General features: G+C 44.4%; 2 protein-coding genes across 9 annotated transcripts in view; one reads left to right on the top strand and one right to left on the bottom strand.

The window, feature by feature from the left end:
• Positions 1 to 444: 444 nt before the first annotated feature.
• On the top strand, positions 445 to 7,215 carry ddx39ab (DEAD (Asp-Glu-Ala-Asp) box polypeptide 39Ab). 2 transcript variants are annotated; one of them, XM_017481598.3, is made up of 10 exons: positions 445 to 465; positions 3,122 to 3,330; positions 3,438 to 3,565; positions 3,655 to 3,931; positions 4,694 to 4,812; positions 5,125 to 5,256; positions 5,347 to 5,456; positions 6,121 to 6,265; positions 6,711 to 6,858; positions 6,942 to 7,215. In XM_017481598.3, the coding sequence occupies exons 2-10, from the start codon at positions 3,123 to 3,125 to the stop codon at positions 6,956 to 6,958; spliced, it is 1,284 nt and encodes a 427-aa protein (XP_017337087.2). In that variant the 5' UTR covers positions 445 to 465; position 3,122; the 3' UTR covers positions 6,959 to 7,215. The 2 variants fall into 2 exon arrangements, with proteins under 2 accessions (XP_017337087.2, XP_017337088.1); XM_017481599.2 differs by lacking the exon at positions 445 to 465 and adding an exon at positions 679 to 808.
• A 1,203-nt stretch (positions 7,216 to 8,418) lies between these two features.
• The window catches only part of si:ch211-106h11.3 (CCN family member 1), a 16,513-nt gene continuing 10,403 nt past the window's right edge, over positions 8,419 to 14,528 (bottom strand). The window contains exons 5-6 of one of the 7 annotated variants that reach the window (XR_008397609.1): positions 11,884 to 14,528; positions 8,419 to 11,709 (exon numbers count right to left, since the gene is read on the bottom strand). The exon at positions 11,884 to 14,528 is cut by the window's right edge and continues 164 nt beyond it. Coding sequence is in view for 1 of the 7 variants with exons in the window: in XM_053684730.1 (XP_053540705.1) it covers positions 14,387 to 14,528 (142 nt within the window). In the remaining 6 variants the exon portion in view is untranslated. The other 6 variants (XR_008397610.1, XR_008397612.1, XR_008397611.1 and 3 more) reach the window with 6 other exon arrangements.

Here is a 14,528-nt window from a genome sequence, read left to right as displayed (position 1 = left end):
ATTGCAGACCAAGTACATCTCTTATGGGAACACAATTCCCTAATGGCAGCAGTCTCTTTCAGCAGGATAATGCCCCTGACACACTGCAAAAAGCGTTCATGAACGGTTTGAGGAACATGACAGAGTTCAAGCTGTTGACTCGGCCTCCAATTTCCCCACATTTAATCCGATCTGTGGGGTGTTCTGGACAAAACATGTCCAATCCATGGAGACCATGCCTCGCAACTTACAACTTACTCTATACGTGCTTGTGTATGTTCTGTTTGCAGAAGAAGGTCCTGCATGTCCATTCCCTGCTGTGTCCCTGTGAACTGTGCTGTCCTGATGACCAGGTGAGTCGAAACCCCATCTTTCTCCATGGACACTTTTTATTGTGAGACAGTGCCTCAGTGTTTTTCACTTCTTCAACCAGATGGATGAGGAGGAAGATGATGTGTGCTCGACTCTACAAGACAAAACACTCGGGTGAGTAAAAGTGAAAGATGAGAGAGAGGAGAGGAGAGGAGAAGGAGAAGTAGAAACAGAGAGGAAGAGTGACACACACAAAAAAAATCCGTAGTAAACCAGCACAATCTGGCAACACACTAAAAGCGCGGTTCGTTCAGAGCATGATGATGGACGGACTCGACTAACCAATCACAGCGCAGCTGCATAAAACTCTCGCGCTGTCGGACATCCGAATCATCCATTGATGTTGCCTCTTCTCAGAGAGGGCGGGTACTTCCGGGTTGTAGTATAAACCCCAAGGCCTGCGCGTGTGCTTGTTAATATCTTTTCTCTTTCTGCTCCGGGTTTATTCGCTGTAAAGGTAAGACTGCTTCGTTTGAATTACAACACATTCACCGTTTATAGACTCCTTCAAATGTATTTAAATGAATCTTTGTGTGAACGATGGCGCTTCGAGTTTTTGTTTGAATGGAAAGGAAACGGTCAGGATGCGTGTTAGCTTATTTAAATGCTGCGGTAAGCGCGGTAGCTTGTTAGGCTAATTAGCTGTGTGTTTTTAGCTGTATAAACTGTTCGTTTTCCGGGTTAATGTTTAATAGTGTACGTTTTAGTTACAGCGAATGGTAACAGTAATGGATAATAAGACAAAAAAATAAAATTAAACGCAGAGTAGTAAACGCGGCTAATACCCGGTTAGCTTTTAGCTTTGACGGTGGCCTTCATTGTTTCCAACACGCACTATTTCTGAGGACAAATGTTTGTTTATTTATCTCGCGCGCGCACACTCACACACACACACATTCTCACACGCACATACACACTGCGTGTAATGGTGTAATTGTAACGTAATAGGTTTATAAGGTTATAATTCAGCCGTTAACGCAGGTAAGTTACAGATTTAATCCCAAATGCGTATCTAGTAGAGATGTAGAGCCCTAGATAGGGTGCTAGGGAAAGACGTAAAGATCCCTATGTAGTGCGCAGGGGTAGGGGGCGGGAGGTGGTTTGATGCAGGAGAACAGCTGGTGTCCTACTCGTGTTTTATTAGTAAAAAAAATTCTCAGATAGAGAAAATGTTACATTTTCGGTGTTGTTGTTTATTATTATTATTATTATTATTATTATTATTATTATTATTATATAATGATGTGAAACTGATCATGTATGAAGTTAGTTATGTAATCTTAAGCTTTGTGTTTGTTCCCTAATGGTTTCCACTACAAATACCATTACAAACCTGTTAACCATTAACGGTCCATAATGGAATGCATTAGACTTACCATGCCACCAGCAGGAGGCACCATTATGACACTATCGCTTTTTCTGAGCTTTCCACTGTGGATAGTACCTGGTACCCTTTTTAGTACCACCTCGGGCAAGGTTTCGAGCGAGCCGAGCCGATACTAAATGTGAGCCATGCGCTGAGGGAGTAGGAATTCTCTTTAACAAGCGCTTCTGAATAAATGGGTCGTTAGATACGTCCTTTGCGTATGGTAATATTGTATTAATTTATGACGATGTATCGCTTTTTATTACAGATAAAATAACAACACAGGTTTCCGTCTTTAGATTTTTTTTTACACCTTGCTTGTTAGCGATTTCCAAACCAGTGTTTATCGAAGTCACTCCCGTCACGTCTGAATCTAACTTGGTCTTATATATCGAGCACTACGTAGGGTCTACACCGCCGTTGTTTTACATCCTTAATAAGGGTCCGTGAACAGGAAAGGCGTTTGGAATACGGCCTGAGAGTGTATTTGTACGTGGCTTCGATAATACAGCGTTATTCCTGCGTGAAGGCAGGTGGAAGATGGCACGCACGCTGAGGCAGCACTAAACCGCAGTGGAAAAGCGTGCTCGGAAACGTACAGCGAGTCGAGCCATACCGTGCAGTGGAAAAGTGGCTTTAGAGTTCCCATTAAAACCATTACAAATTCTATGGTGGTTTCTATCCAGCCCCTCTCCCTTAATGTTTTGTGGGCACAGTGTCATGAAGTAACACTTTTGCTCGATTTTCCCGTTTGCAGAAATATTACTGTATAACGAGGTAAGGGAGGGAAAGGGTCTGATCATCACCAGACTGATCTAAACAGCCGAAACGCTAAAGCGCTAACACGTAACAGTGCTGAGAAACGTGTATCGTGAGTGACGTGTGCAAACTCTCGATGCATATTGTGCCGAATCATGTTTGTGGATTTACTTGCACAGTTTTACACGATTGCACATCAGATCATGACCGGTTTCAGTTAAACCCAGCCGAACAGGATTTCCCAGAGCGCTGTATTGTTCTGGTGTTCTCGCAGAGCCGGAACAACCTTTTGTTTCATCTCCACCGGCTTGTCTGGTGTCGTTCCATGTCTCAGAATGTAAACGATTTCTAGTCGGAGTGAGCGAACGCTGGAAATTAAAATCCAGACGAGCAGAAGGGAGCCGTCCTGGGGGTCAGTCTGCGTGCAGTGTTACGGGCGTTTTGGAAGTGGCCCGATGAATGGATTTCACTTTTAATAACCACAATGGGCATGTGTTTATAAAAAAAAAAAAAAAAAAACTTTTCGAGTTTGTTTCCTGTCGACATGAAAATGTATGAGTTTTAAACTTCTGCAATCGAGGACGCTTTGTTTTCAGCTCCTTTTCCGTGTGGAGTTCTCTCTAATCTCTGTGAGTGTGTTTCCAGTATGGCTGAGAACGATGCCGATAACGAGCTTTTGGACTACGAGGAGGACGAGGAGCCTCAGGTAGCACCAGAGAGTGTCACCCCAGTTGGGAAGAAGGAAGTGAAGGGTTCGTACGTGTCCATCCACAGCTCAGGCTTCAGGGACTTTCTGCTCAAGCCCGAGCTCCTGAGGGCGATCGTGGACTGCGGCTTCGAGCATCCGTCTGAAGGTAACGATTCAAACGCTCGCCATGAATAACGGTCTTCGTGAATTTTGAATCTGATTTGCTGGATTTCATACACAAGCATGATACTGAGAACTTCGTGTGTGTTTCAGTGCAGCACGAGTGTATCCCACAGGCCATCCTGGGCATGGACATCTTGTGCCAAGCGAAATCGGGTATGGGGAAGACGGCGGTGTTTGTCCTGGCCACGCTGCAGCAGATCGAGCCCGTGGATGGACAGGTACGTCTTCCTGACGCCCGTTGAGCGAGCAGAAAGCTTAAACTAGTCCGGCTGTATGCAGTAGCGTTTGTCTCCTGTCGTCCATTCAGGTGTCGGTGCTGGTGATGTGTCACACGCGTGAGCTGGCCTTCCAGATCAGCAAAGAGTACGAGCGCTTCTCCAAGTACATGCCCACGGTGAAGGTGGCCGTGTTCTTCGGCGGCCTGCCCATCAAGAAGGACGAGGACGTGCTGAAGAAGAACTGCCCACACATTGTGGTGGGGACGCCCGGCCGCATCCTCGCCCTCATCCGCAATAAGACGCTCGGCCTCAAAAACGTCAAACACTTCGTCCTGGACGAGTGCGATAAGATGCTGGAGCAGCTCGGTGAGAACTTTTCTTTTTTCTTTCCCTCACCTCTTTAGTGTGCTCACTCAGAGCTTTTGGTGCTTTTCTCTACTGAACAAGGGGCAAGATGTTTGCTGTTTTCTGTTACTGAGCTTTTGATACTCTTTAGAGTGGGGATGTCTGGTCTTCTCAGGGGAAAGGGCCAGTGTGGGTGCGAGCTTTCTTTCCAACCAAGCAGAAGCCACACCTGAGTCTATTGATAGCCAGGATCAGCTGATTTAAACAGGTGGAATCAGCTTTATGGGAAATGAACAGGAACCCCATAGTTCTGGTTCCTGCTGTGGCTGTAATTCATCATGCACCTGGGGGGGGGGGGGGGGGGGGGGGGGGTGTCCTTGTAAATGAAGTGGCAAGTCAGATAAAGACAAATTGACCATGGAATTAAAACTAATCTGTTAATTGTTTAATGAGTTTAAGTTACTTTGTTCACTTTTTATTTATTTATTTTTTTTTGGGTGAACACTGGTGAATTTAGTTCAGTGTGGCTGAAGTTCAGGGAGTTGTACTGAAAACTTATAGTGCTTTGTGGTTGCCTTCAAGATTGATGCTTGCTCTCTCTTTCTCTTTCCCTCCCCATCTCTCTCTCTCTCTCTCTCTCTTACTGTCTGTGTCTCATTCTCTTTGTTTGTACATCTCTTTCACATCTCATCTCTTTTTCTGTGTGCTCTCTCTCTTTCCCTCCCCATCTGTCTATCATTTTTTTTCTCTCATTCTGTCTTGCTCTTTATTTTTCTGCCACAGATATGAGGCGTGATGTGCAGGACATCTTCAGACTCACCCCTCATGAGAAGCAGTGCATGATGTTCAGCGCCACCCTGAGTAAAGAGATCCGGCCGGTCTGCCGCAAGTTCATGCAGGATGTGAGTGTTCATGCACACTGCTGTACTGGTACAGGAAATGACATATCATATCCTTATCCAGAGTGACTTACATTTCTCATTCATACATCTGAGAAATTGAGGGTTAAGGGTCAAGGGCCTTGTTCAAGGGCCCAACAGTGGCAGCTTGGCAGTGCTGGGGTTTGAACTCTTGACCTTCTGAGCAGCCTAGGATCTCTACTAGTTTAGGATAGGGGAAAACTTATTTATCATCCTTCTAAATCTCAAGTTCAACCTGGTTTATGTTTTGTTTTTTTCTTTTCACTTTTCTTACCCCTCCTCCTTCCTGATTAGCCGATGGAGGTGTTTGTGGACGACGAGACGAAGCTGACGCTGCACGGCCTGCAGCAGTACTACTGCAAACTGAAGGACAGCGAGAAGAACCGCAAGCTCTTTGATCTGCTCGATGTTCTCGAGTTCAACCAGGTGAAAGCCAGGACTCGTATGTAAACGACGCGTCTCTCCTCTGAAGTGTGTCGTATTCTGCCGTGCTGTAATTCCCCTTCTGTCCTGCAGGTGGTGATCTTTGTGAAGTCTGTGCAGCGCTGCGTGGCTCTCTCTCAGCTGCTGGTGGAGCAGAACTTCCCAGCCATCGCCATCCACAGAGGCATGGCTCAGGAGGAGAGGTGCGTGTACACGCACACACCCCACTATACACTCGCTGCAGCAAACCGGTTAAAACAGGTTTCAGTGCTGATTTTCCTGTGGTTCGTTTGACCGGCTCTGTGACTCATCACCCAGTCGGCTTTTCCCCGTTATGCACGGCAGATCACGTGACCATGAGTTTATTTTGGTTTTGTGTTTGTTTTTTAATGCAATAATAGTTATATATTGACTCGTGAAATAAAACCGTAAGGGATGAAGACTCTGTCGTTCTGTTTCAGGAAATTGAAGCACGACAAACTCTTACATGGGCTAAAGTAACTCTAGGGCTATGGAAACGATAACGTATCAGAACGAGCGCATTCATATAAACCTGTGACTGTCGCTGTTCTCGAAATCTAATCAACGCCTCCCGACCAATCAGGTTTGAGGATGATTTGGATGATTGTGTTGCCAAGTCGAGGGGGGGACGTCCACAAAAAAAGGGCAGTGTGTTGCACATCGTCCCAGTAAACACCTTTGGAGTCAAGGTGTATGTGTGTTTTCCACTTGAAGTACAGTGGATGTTCTGTCTCCCGGCAATGGATTACAGATGCACCGAAGTTACCGTGAAACATGTTAACGATGGCAAATGAGATAAACAGGAATTGTCTCCTGCTGTGTTTTAAACTCTGTGTGTGTTTTCAGGCTGTCGCGCTACCAGCAGTTTAAAGACTTCCAGCGGAGGATCCTGGTGGCCACTAACCTGTTCGGCAGAGGGATGGACATTGAGAGGGTCAACATCGTCTTCAACTACGACATGCCTGAGGACTCGGACACGTACCTGCACAGGGTGAGTGTCAGCCCTCGTCTCGTCTTAACGATGTGATTTTATACTCGTGCGCTTTTAGTACACGGGCCTCAGTAGGCGGATTCCCACACACGACGGACGTGACGATTACAGACGTATAGGACTGCCGCAGCATGTTAAACACGCTGCCGAACCCCGTTTCTTGAAAATCTTTCCCGCTGTCGTCGTGATTGGTGTCATGAGCTGAAAAACTCCAACCTTGTATTCAGAAGGATTTATTAATCTAGCTTTCTGTAGGTTTGAAGGAGTTTTTAAAAACGCGTCGTTACTCGGTAATGATGTGACATATAGGACACGAGTACGTGAGACGCAACGCCAGTGTGTATCGCAGAGGATGAACTGGGAATTTTCTCTTTTTTTTTTTTTTTTTTTTTTTTTTTTTTTAATCACCGGTGCAGAGTATCATCGATTCTGCTCTCCTCCTCAGGTCGCCCGCGCTGGCCGTTTCGGCACTAAGGGTCTGGCCGTGACGTTTGTGTCCGATGAGACTGACGCCAAAACGCTGAACGACGTGCAGGACCGCTTCGAGGTCAACGTGGCCGAGCTACCGGAAGAGATCGACATCTCCACTTACAGTAAGCATGAAGGCTTTATATCTTCAGTTCATCCTAAACACTCTTTGTCCATATTCATATTCTTTTCTTTCCCTCCTGTGTAGTCGAACAGTCCAGATGAGTCGTTGCGTCGCGCCTGTGGACCACCAGCTCGCAGATGTACCCTTGACCGTGTCGTCATTGCCTGGCTGCTGCAGGAGTCACCTCCGGTGCATGCTGTCAGTTTTAAAGTTCTGTACCATGACGCCATTTTTAACGTTTTTACTGTTTCTCTTTTGGGGTGGGGAGGAAAAAATACTTTTTGTCCCAAGTCATGTTTTATTTTTATTTTTTTGTTTGTTTTAAAGGAATTAAAACTTTTTATACAGTTGCTGTTAATCGTGTTGTTGCTGTTTGACTGTATCTATTAACACCAGTCTCGCCAGAGTGCATTCATTACGGTGTTTTAATGACTTGTTGAAGATGAATGACTAGTTTTATCTCGATCCCGGTGCTTTATTTTTGCTGTGAGTTTAGCAGTGGGTGGAAAATAAACAGTAATTGGAGAAAAACTGGAGCTTAAAAGTCTGTCATTTGGACCCTTAATGAAAGCCGGTGTCTCGCACAGTACTTTTATTTTACTAAAAAACAACAAAGCCGTCGGAATTTCTCACCAAAGCTCTCTTGAACTCTGGATCCTGATTGGTCAGAAGGTGTTGATTTTTCATTTTGATATGCGGAAGAAACTGCGACAGGGAACCCATCCTCATCTGGGTGATGCCGGATAGTACGATTAGAAATAAATCCCTTCTGTGACTGTGTATGTGGTCAAAAACTGCAAGTGTGTAACCAGGAAACTACAGTTTTAATATGAAGTCTGTTTTTGTTGGTTATCAAATGTTCACTGATTGAGTGCAAAACTGTTTGGGACAGTCTTAGCTATCATATCAAATGTAGTCCTAAACTGTTCATCAATTGTAGCTTTATGGTTTCTAGGTGTATCTTTAGGCTGTGGTTTCCGAGCGCCGAGAACTCCAACCGGGAGTACAGCACGTTAACGCACTCGCTCTAGTAGGTTATCGTTTCCATAGTAACCGTTCACGTACGTGGACGTTTTGGATTCAGTTAAAACTAGAATTTGAAGTTTAAATTGTTTGTGGTGACGTTTTGTGCAGGATGTTTTATCAACGAATGTTTGATGGAAGGAGCATCCGGTATCGGCACCAAGTTGTCGTTTTTAACTTTCCGACAGCTTCAGGACAGAAGAGTTTACGCGTTGTGGTTTCTTGGTAACGTGACGAAATATGTTTTTGTATTTTTGTCTGGGGGGGCTGGTGATGGAACAACTGTTTATAGTTGCTGGAACAAGTGAGAACAGGAGCTGTGTGGTTTCATGGACATTCTGCAACATTAAATATACAGCTGCAAAGAAAATTCCCCCACTGCAAATCAGGTTTATTTACAGATTTTCAGCTGTTTGCGATGAACAAAATCAAACAAAAGCAGTTGAAACAGTTTAACATAATGAATGTGCCAAGTGTTTCCCCAAATTCAACTGAAAATGCAAATTATGCTGACTTCTCCAGTCTCGAAATTATTCACCCCCTACATGGCAAGTATCTTTAGTACTTAGTAGAGCAGGCTTTTGCTGTTATGACCTGCTGCAAACGAGATGCAGAGCTTCTGGCAGCATTCCTGAGGGATCTTCTCCCGTTCCTCATGAGCTATGGCGTCCAGTTCAGTAATATTCTTGAGTTTGTGTGCTGCAACCGCCGCCTTCACATCCCACCAGAGATTTTCTATGGTATTCTGGTCAGGTGACTGTGATGGCCCTGAGGAATCTTCCAGAACTACTTCTGCAACCAAGCCTTGGTGGAATTTGAGGTATGCATGGGGTCATTGTCCTGTTGGAAGGTCCAATGACACCCAAGCTTCAGCTTCCTCAAAGATGGCATGATGTTTACAGTTTCATTTATATTGCACTTTTCTAGACCCTCAAAGCACTTTACATAGTATGGGGGAAATCTCCTCAACCACCACTAGTGTGTAGCATCCACCATGATGATGCGACTGCAGAACTCCCACCACACACCAGATATTAGTGGCCAATTCAGAGACAGGGATTATTAGGGGGCCATGATAGAGAAGGGCCAATAGTGGAATTCCACCAGAACCCTGGGATTATACCCCTACTTTTATTAGGGTCCTGGGACTTTTATTGACCACAGCGAGTCAGGACCTCTATTTAACGTCTCATCCGAAAGACAGTGCTGTTTCTACAGTATACTCACTCTACTGGGACATTAGAACACACAGAGACAACAGGGTGAGCGCCCCCTGCTGGCCTCACTAATACCACTTCCAGCAGCATCGTTAATTTTCCCCAGGTCTCACCTCCATCCAGGTTCTGGCCAGGCTCAACCCTGCTTAGCTTCAGTGGGAAACCAGTAGGCTTTCCTGATACTCCAGTGTTTCACTTGCTTTTGTTTGATTTGTTCATTGCAAACAGCTGAAAGTCTGTACATTTTGAACCTGATTTGCAAGGGAGGTTGAATTATTTTGATTGCAACTGTAGCTAGAAAGGGATAATTTAAAAAAAGTACACCTTGATGTTTTTTTTTATAATAATAATAAAAAGTAATTGGCAACTTGCTGAGTCATAAGAGGAATAGTTTAAGGTTACAGAGTCTGGATGAACCTTTTGCCAGTCACCATAAAGATATACAAACATCATTTCAGCTCTAATAATACTGATAACTATTTTCATGCATGTGTGTGTGTGGCATCTTAGTCTTGCTAAGCCAATAACTGCCTAATAGGAAAATAGTTTTATAGATCTCCTGGATTAAAATACTTCAATAAGTAACAGATGCAGATCTCATTAAAATGGATTTACTGCACATACTGTGGTTATGTGTAGCTAGTGTGTGTGTGTGTGTGTGTGTGTGTGTGTGTGTGTGTCCTCAAAAGAGCTCCAGGCCTGGATTCCTGTTCAGATCATTGTGTTTGTTTAAAAAAAAAACACACACACTTATGACCTGGTATTGATCGTTCCTGGCTATATGCACGTTTGGGAAGAAAACTCCAGTATACGTATTCGTTCACTAGAATAAGCAAAGGTGGTAAAAGAACTGCAATTTTTTCCCCCATAAGTAAACATGTCTTTTACTGATCTCCTCAACAGATTCTCTGATAAAAGTTCAGATGAAACGACAGCTTTACAAAGCTTCCCCAAAGTCAAAGGAGAAAAGTATAAACTCAAGTTTACTGAGAGTGTGAAAGTAAGACTACACGAGAGACTCGAGAAAGAAAAGAAAGACGTCTGATTTGTGGTTCCTGACGATAGATCAGTGCCTCTTTCACCAAAGGAATGTGTTGCAAAACATTAGCTAAGTCTAACTAGCGTCAGCTTTGTTCCTCATCTCTGAAATGTGAGCTAGCATGACACCGTCGAAACTAGCCACATGTGGTCACACTCCAAACCGCCGGGGTAAGTACAGAAGTGTACGTAGCAGCACATTACTCTATTGGGTCTCATTCTCGCTGTTCAAGTTTACATCGTATAAATCGTACATCTTTATTAATGTACGATTGTAGAGTGATGTAGTGAGGAGAAAGTAGTGCATCATAATGAAAGGACAGATAGCGAAACTCCGACGTATGCAGTTGTGTTCTGTTACATTTCCGATAAAAAGCACTGAACGAGTTGTACATGTTTTGTGAGTTTTAAACAAACCAGAGACAAAAACACTGCAAACATTTTACGGAAGGAGCCTCCAGTGTCAGCATAAAGCTGTCTATTTAAATTTTCCGACATCTTCGGGACAGAGGAGTTTACGCTTTGCGTGTTTTTGGTAAAACGACAAGCTGCGCTTTTGTTTTTGTTTCGTTTTTTGACTTATTAACTTACTGCTGGTGAGGGAACGGCTGTTTATAGCTGATATAACGTAAGCGAGAACAGGAACAAGCTTGTTTCATGAATAAGAACTGAACGAGTTGTGCGTCGTCTTGTGAGATAACAAACCAGAGACGAGGTCGGGTTTCGGTTAATTTCCCGATGATACACGACAGTGTATCAGACAGACTATTCACTCAGAAAGGACTGTGTTTAAACTGATATCTGATGTGTGTTTACAAAGCATTACTTTTATTTACAAGGCATGTGTGTGTGTAGTGAACACAGTCCTGCTACAGAGACAGGATGTACTTTTTGAGGACATTTCAGACTAAACGACTCCAGGAGTATTTGAGTCTGAACTGGATGAATTATGATCTATATAAATAAAAAGTATGAAGACAAGACCAAATACACCAGATGTACTGGCACTGGGCATTAGAAGAACTTTACAGACAGCTGATGTTTAAAAAAAAATTGCTTTCTCAGATATACATCAATCAATCAACAACCAAAAAAAAACATTAGACATTAACATGTTTAGTAAAATAATACACACATTATGGCTACTTGAAAGGAATGGTTTGATGAAAAATCAAATGTACACAGTCTCCCCTCGCCCCCCGCCCCAAAGCCTTTAACGAAGTTACTGTGTGACGTTCGTCTGCCTCACTTGAAACATTTTAAATAAACACACGCCCACATCTTTACATGCATACAACCGTTTTTATGGAAACAGAAATAATCTGCTTTTACACATTTAAGATCAAAGAACAGCATGACATCCAGCCTCCAGAAATGTTTTGATGGGGCAGCCTCACGGATTCTTCAAACCTAGGGGAAGTGTAGTGGAGCTCTGGTAAAAGGTTTTCAGAAAAGCACAATGTGACAATCTTTACCCCAATCTTTACCTCATCACCAGCGTCACGCCGATCTTCACCTCATCACCAGAGTCACGCCAATCGTCACCTCATCACCAGGGTCGCAGTGATCTTTACCTCATCCCTAGAGACGCACCAATCTATACCTGATCACCAAAGTCACGCCACTCTTTACCTCATCACCAGAGTAGAACCAATCTTTACCTCATCACCAGAGTCACCCCAATCTTTACCTCATCCTCAGAGATGCACCACCCTATACCTCATCACCAAGGTCGCAGCGATCTTTACCTCATCACCAGTCACACCAATCTTTACCTCATCACCAGAGTAGCACCAATCTTTACCTCATCCTCAGAGTCGCACCAATATTTACCTCATCACCAGAGTAGCACCAATCTTTACCTCATCACCAGAGTCACCCCAATCTTTACCTCATCCCCAGAGTCACGCCAATCTGTACCTCATCACCAGAGTAGAACCAATCTTTACCTCATCACCAGAGTCACCCCAATCTTTACCTCATCCTCAGAGATGCACCACTCTATACCTCATCACCAGGGTCGCAGCGATCTTTACCTCATCACCAGTCACACCAATCTTTACCTCATCACCAGAGTAGCACCAATCTTTATCTCTTCCTCAGAGTCGCACCAATATTTACCTCATCACCAGAGTAGCACCAATCTTTACCTCATCACCAGAGTCACCCCAATCTTTACCTCATCCCCAGAGACACACCAATCTATACCTCATCACCACAGTCGCACCAATCTTTACCTCATCCCCAGAGACGCACCAATCTTTACCTCATCCCCAGAGACACACCAATCTATACCTCATCACCACAGTCGCACCAATCTTTACCTCATCCCCAGAGACGCACCAATCTTTACCTCATCACCAGAGTCGCACCAATCTTTACCTCATCCCCAGAGACACACCAATCTTTACCTCATCACCATCTTTACCTCATCACCAGTCGCACCAATCTTTACCTCATCACCAGAGTCGCACCGATCGTTACCTCATCACCAGTCACACCAATCTTTACCTCATCACCAGAGTCGCACCAATCTTTACCTCATCACCACAGTCGCACCAATCGTTACCTCATCACCAGTCACACCAATCTATACCTCATCACCACAGTCGCACCAATCTTTACCTCATCCCCAGAGACGCACCAATCTTTACCTCATCACCAGAGTCGCACCAATCTTTACCTCATCCCCAGAGACACACCAATCTTTACCTCATCACCATCTTTACCTCATCACCAGTCGCACCAATCTTTACCTCATCACCACAGTCGCACCAATCTTTACCTCATCACCAGTCACGTCTTAACAATAAGAACATTGTTATAGTTACAGCCAAAGCAGCCAAAAGTAGCATTTTAGTTGTTGGACACCAACCACTATTCTAATCCACTGCATTTAGAGTAAGTTTGATTTTTCACCAAACCATTCCTATTATAATACAGTATGTAATGTGGATACTGTTCAAAGCAATGTGAAGGTGCACAAATAAAACACACACACACACACATTTAGCGTGAACACCACGAACATCAAGCCATCGATGGTGAATATATTTCTACAGTTTAAATCTGCCATCGTGTGTGAGCTAAGCCTCCCAGGACTGATGTACTTGGTTCCAGCTCTTGATGTTTTGTGTGTTGGTTTTTGGTCTCGCTAACAAGGGTGATGTCACCTCCAGCGTCTTGCGTATCAGAGCCAGGAGACCGAAACGGAGACCGCAATGTCATAAAGACACACGAGAGCACGAGCATCGTCTGCCTGGGCTTCAGGCATGGTTCGCTAGATTACAGAGAGAATCGGGAGCGGCCCCTGCTCCTCATTTTTAAATTACATGTTTACTTCATACGCTGGCATTTTTTAAAACGTTTTTTTAAACAGCAAAACCAGAGGGCTGCTGCTCCCAGGATTGTAATTTGCACAGAGTCAGAGGCTCGCCGTGTGGACTCCAGAATGCCAGGGCATTTGGTGAAGCTTTCTTTTTCTTTTCCAGGATCCTCAGGCTCAAATAAAGGAAAATCTCTGGCACCGGGACTCAGGGTCAAAGTCAAGTTCACGTGGAGTAAGGCCACATTCTTCTATCCTGGGCCAACAAGTCTGTTTTAGGTCCAGGAATCCATCACATTTCCCTTTGTCGTGTGAAGTGTGAGCTCCTTCCCACCAACTGGCAAAGAGCTGCTGATTCATCTTACACACAATAAATACCATCATATCTTTATAATAGCTGCATATATATAAAAAAAGCTGTTGATAGAGTTTATGGGCTTATCCCATGATCCCATCTGTCCTTTTTTGTCTGGGGCAAATGGAAAACAATCTTGAGAAGCATATTTCCCACTGTGAAGTTTTTCCTGTGTTAAAAGGACACACTTGTTTCAGGTCCAACCCTAATCACAGATTCTCACACTAGTCCGCTAGTCCAACAGTCTTTTCAGCTTTTCATTGAGGGTGCGTTGCTTTTGCAGGTCTAATACAAAATGTCTTCCTAAGATCATATCCTTTACTTGTCCACCAGGTTCCTTCAGTGATTCTCACCAAATCTGTGATGGAATAAACTACAAGTGTACACTACAAGTTCACTATACTAAATACTCCTTGCGGCTCTCGTCCGCTTGTCCAAGCTCTCAGTCCGTCTAGAAGCGTTTGCGATTCCAGGCCATCAGTTTGACGTCTGCTCTTGAGACGTACGCCTACTCTATCAGGGATTGGCTGGGGGGAAAAGGAAGGGGCGGATTTGCACGGAGGCCAGACGGCTAGTCCATGAACTTGTGAGTGTCTCCGTAGAGCCAGCGCTGCGGCGGGAGCGAGGCTTCGTTGAGGTGGTCGCACTGGTCACTGCACTTGCAGGACTGGATGAACATGACGGCCTTCTCGAAGCGCTCGCCGTCGGGGCAG

Source organism: Ictalurus punctatus, chromosome 12, assembly GCF_001660625.3.
Source record: "Ictalurus punctatus breed USDA103 chromosome 12, Coco_2.0, whole genome shotgun sequence".
NCBI classification, from domain to species: Eukaryota; Metazoa; Chordata; class Actinopteri; order Siluriformes; family Ictaluridae; genus Ictalurus; species Ictalurus punctatus.
The sequence above is the reverse complement of the archived record's forward strand: the minus strand, read 5'-3'. Positions and strand labels throughout refer to the sequence as shown.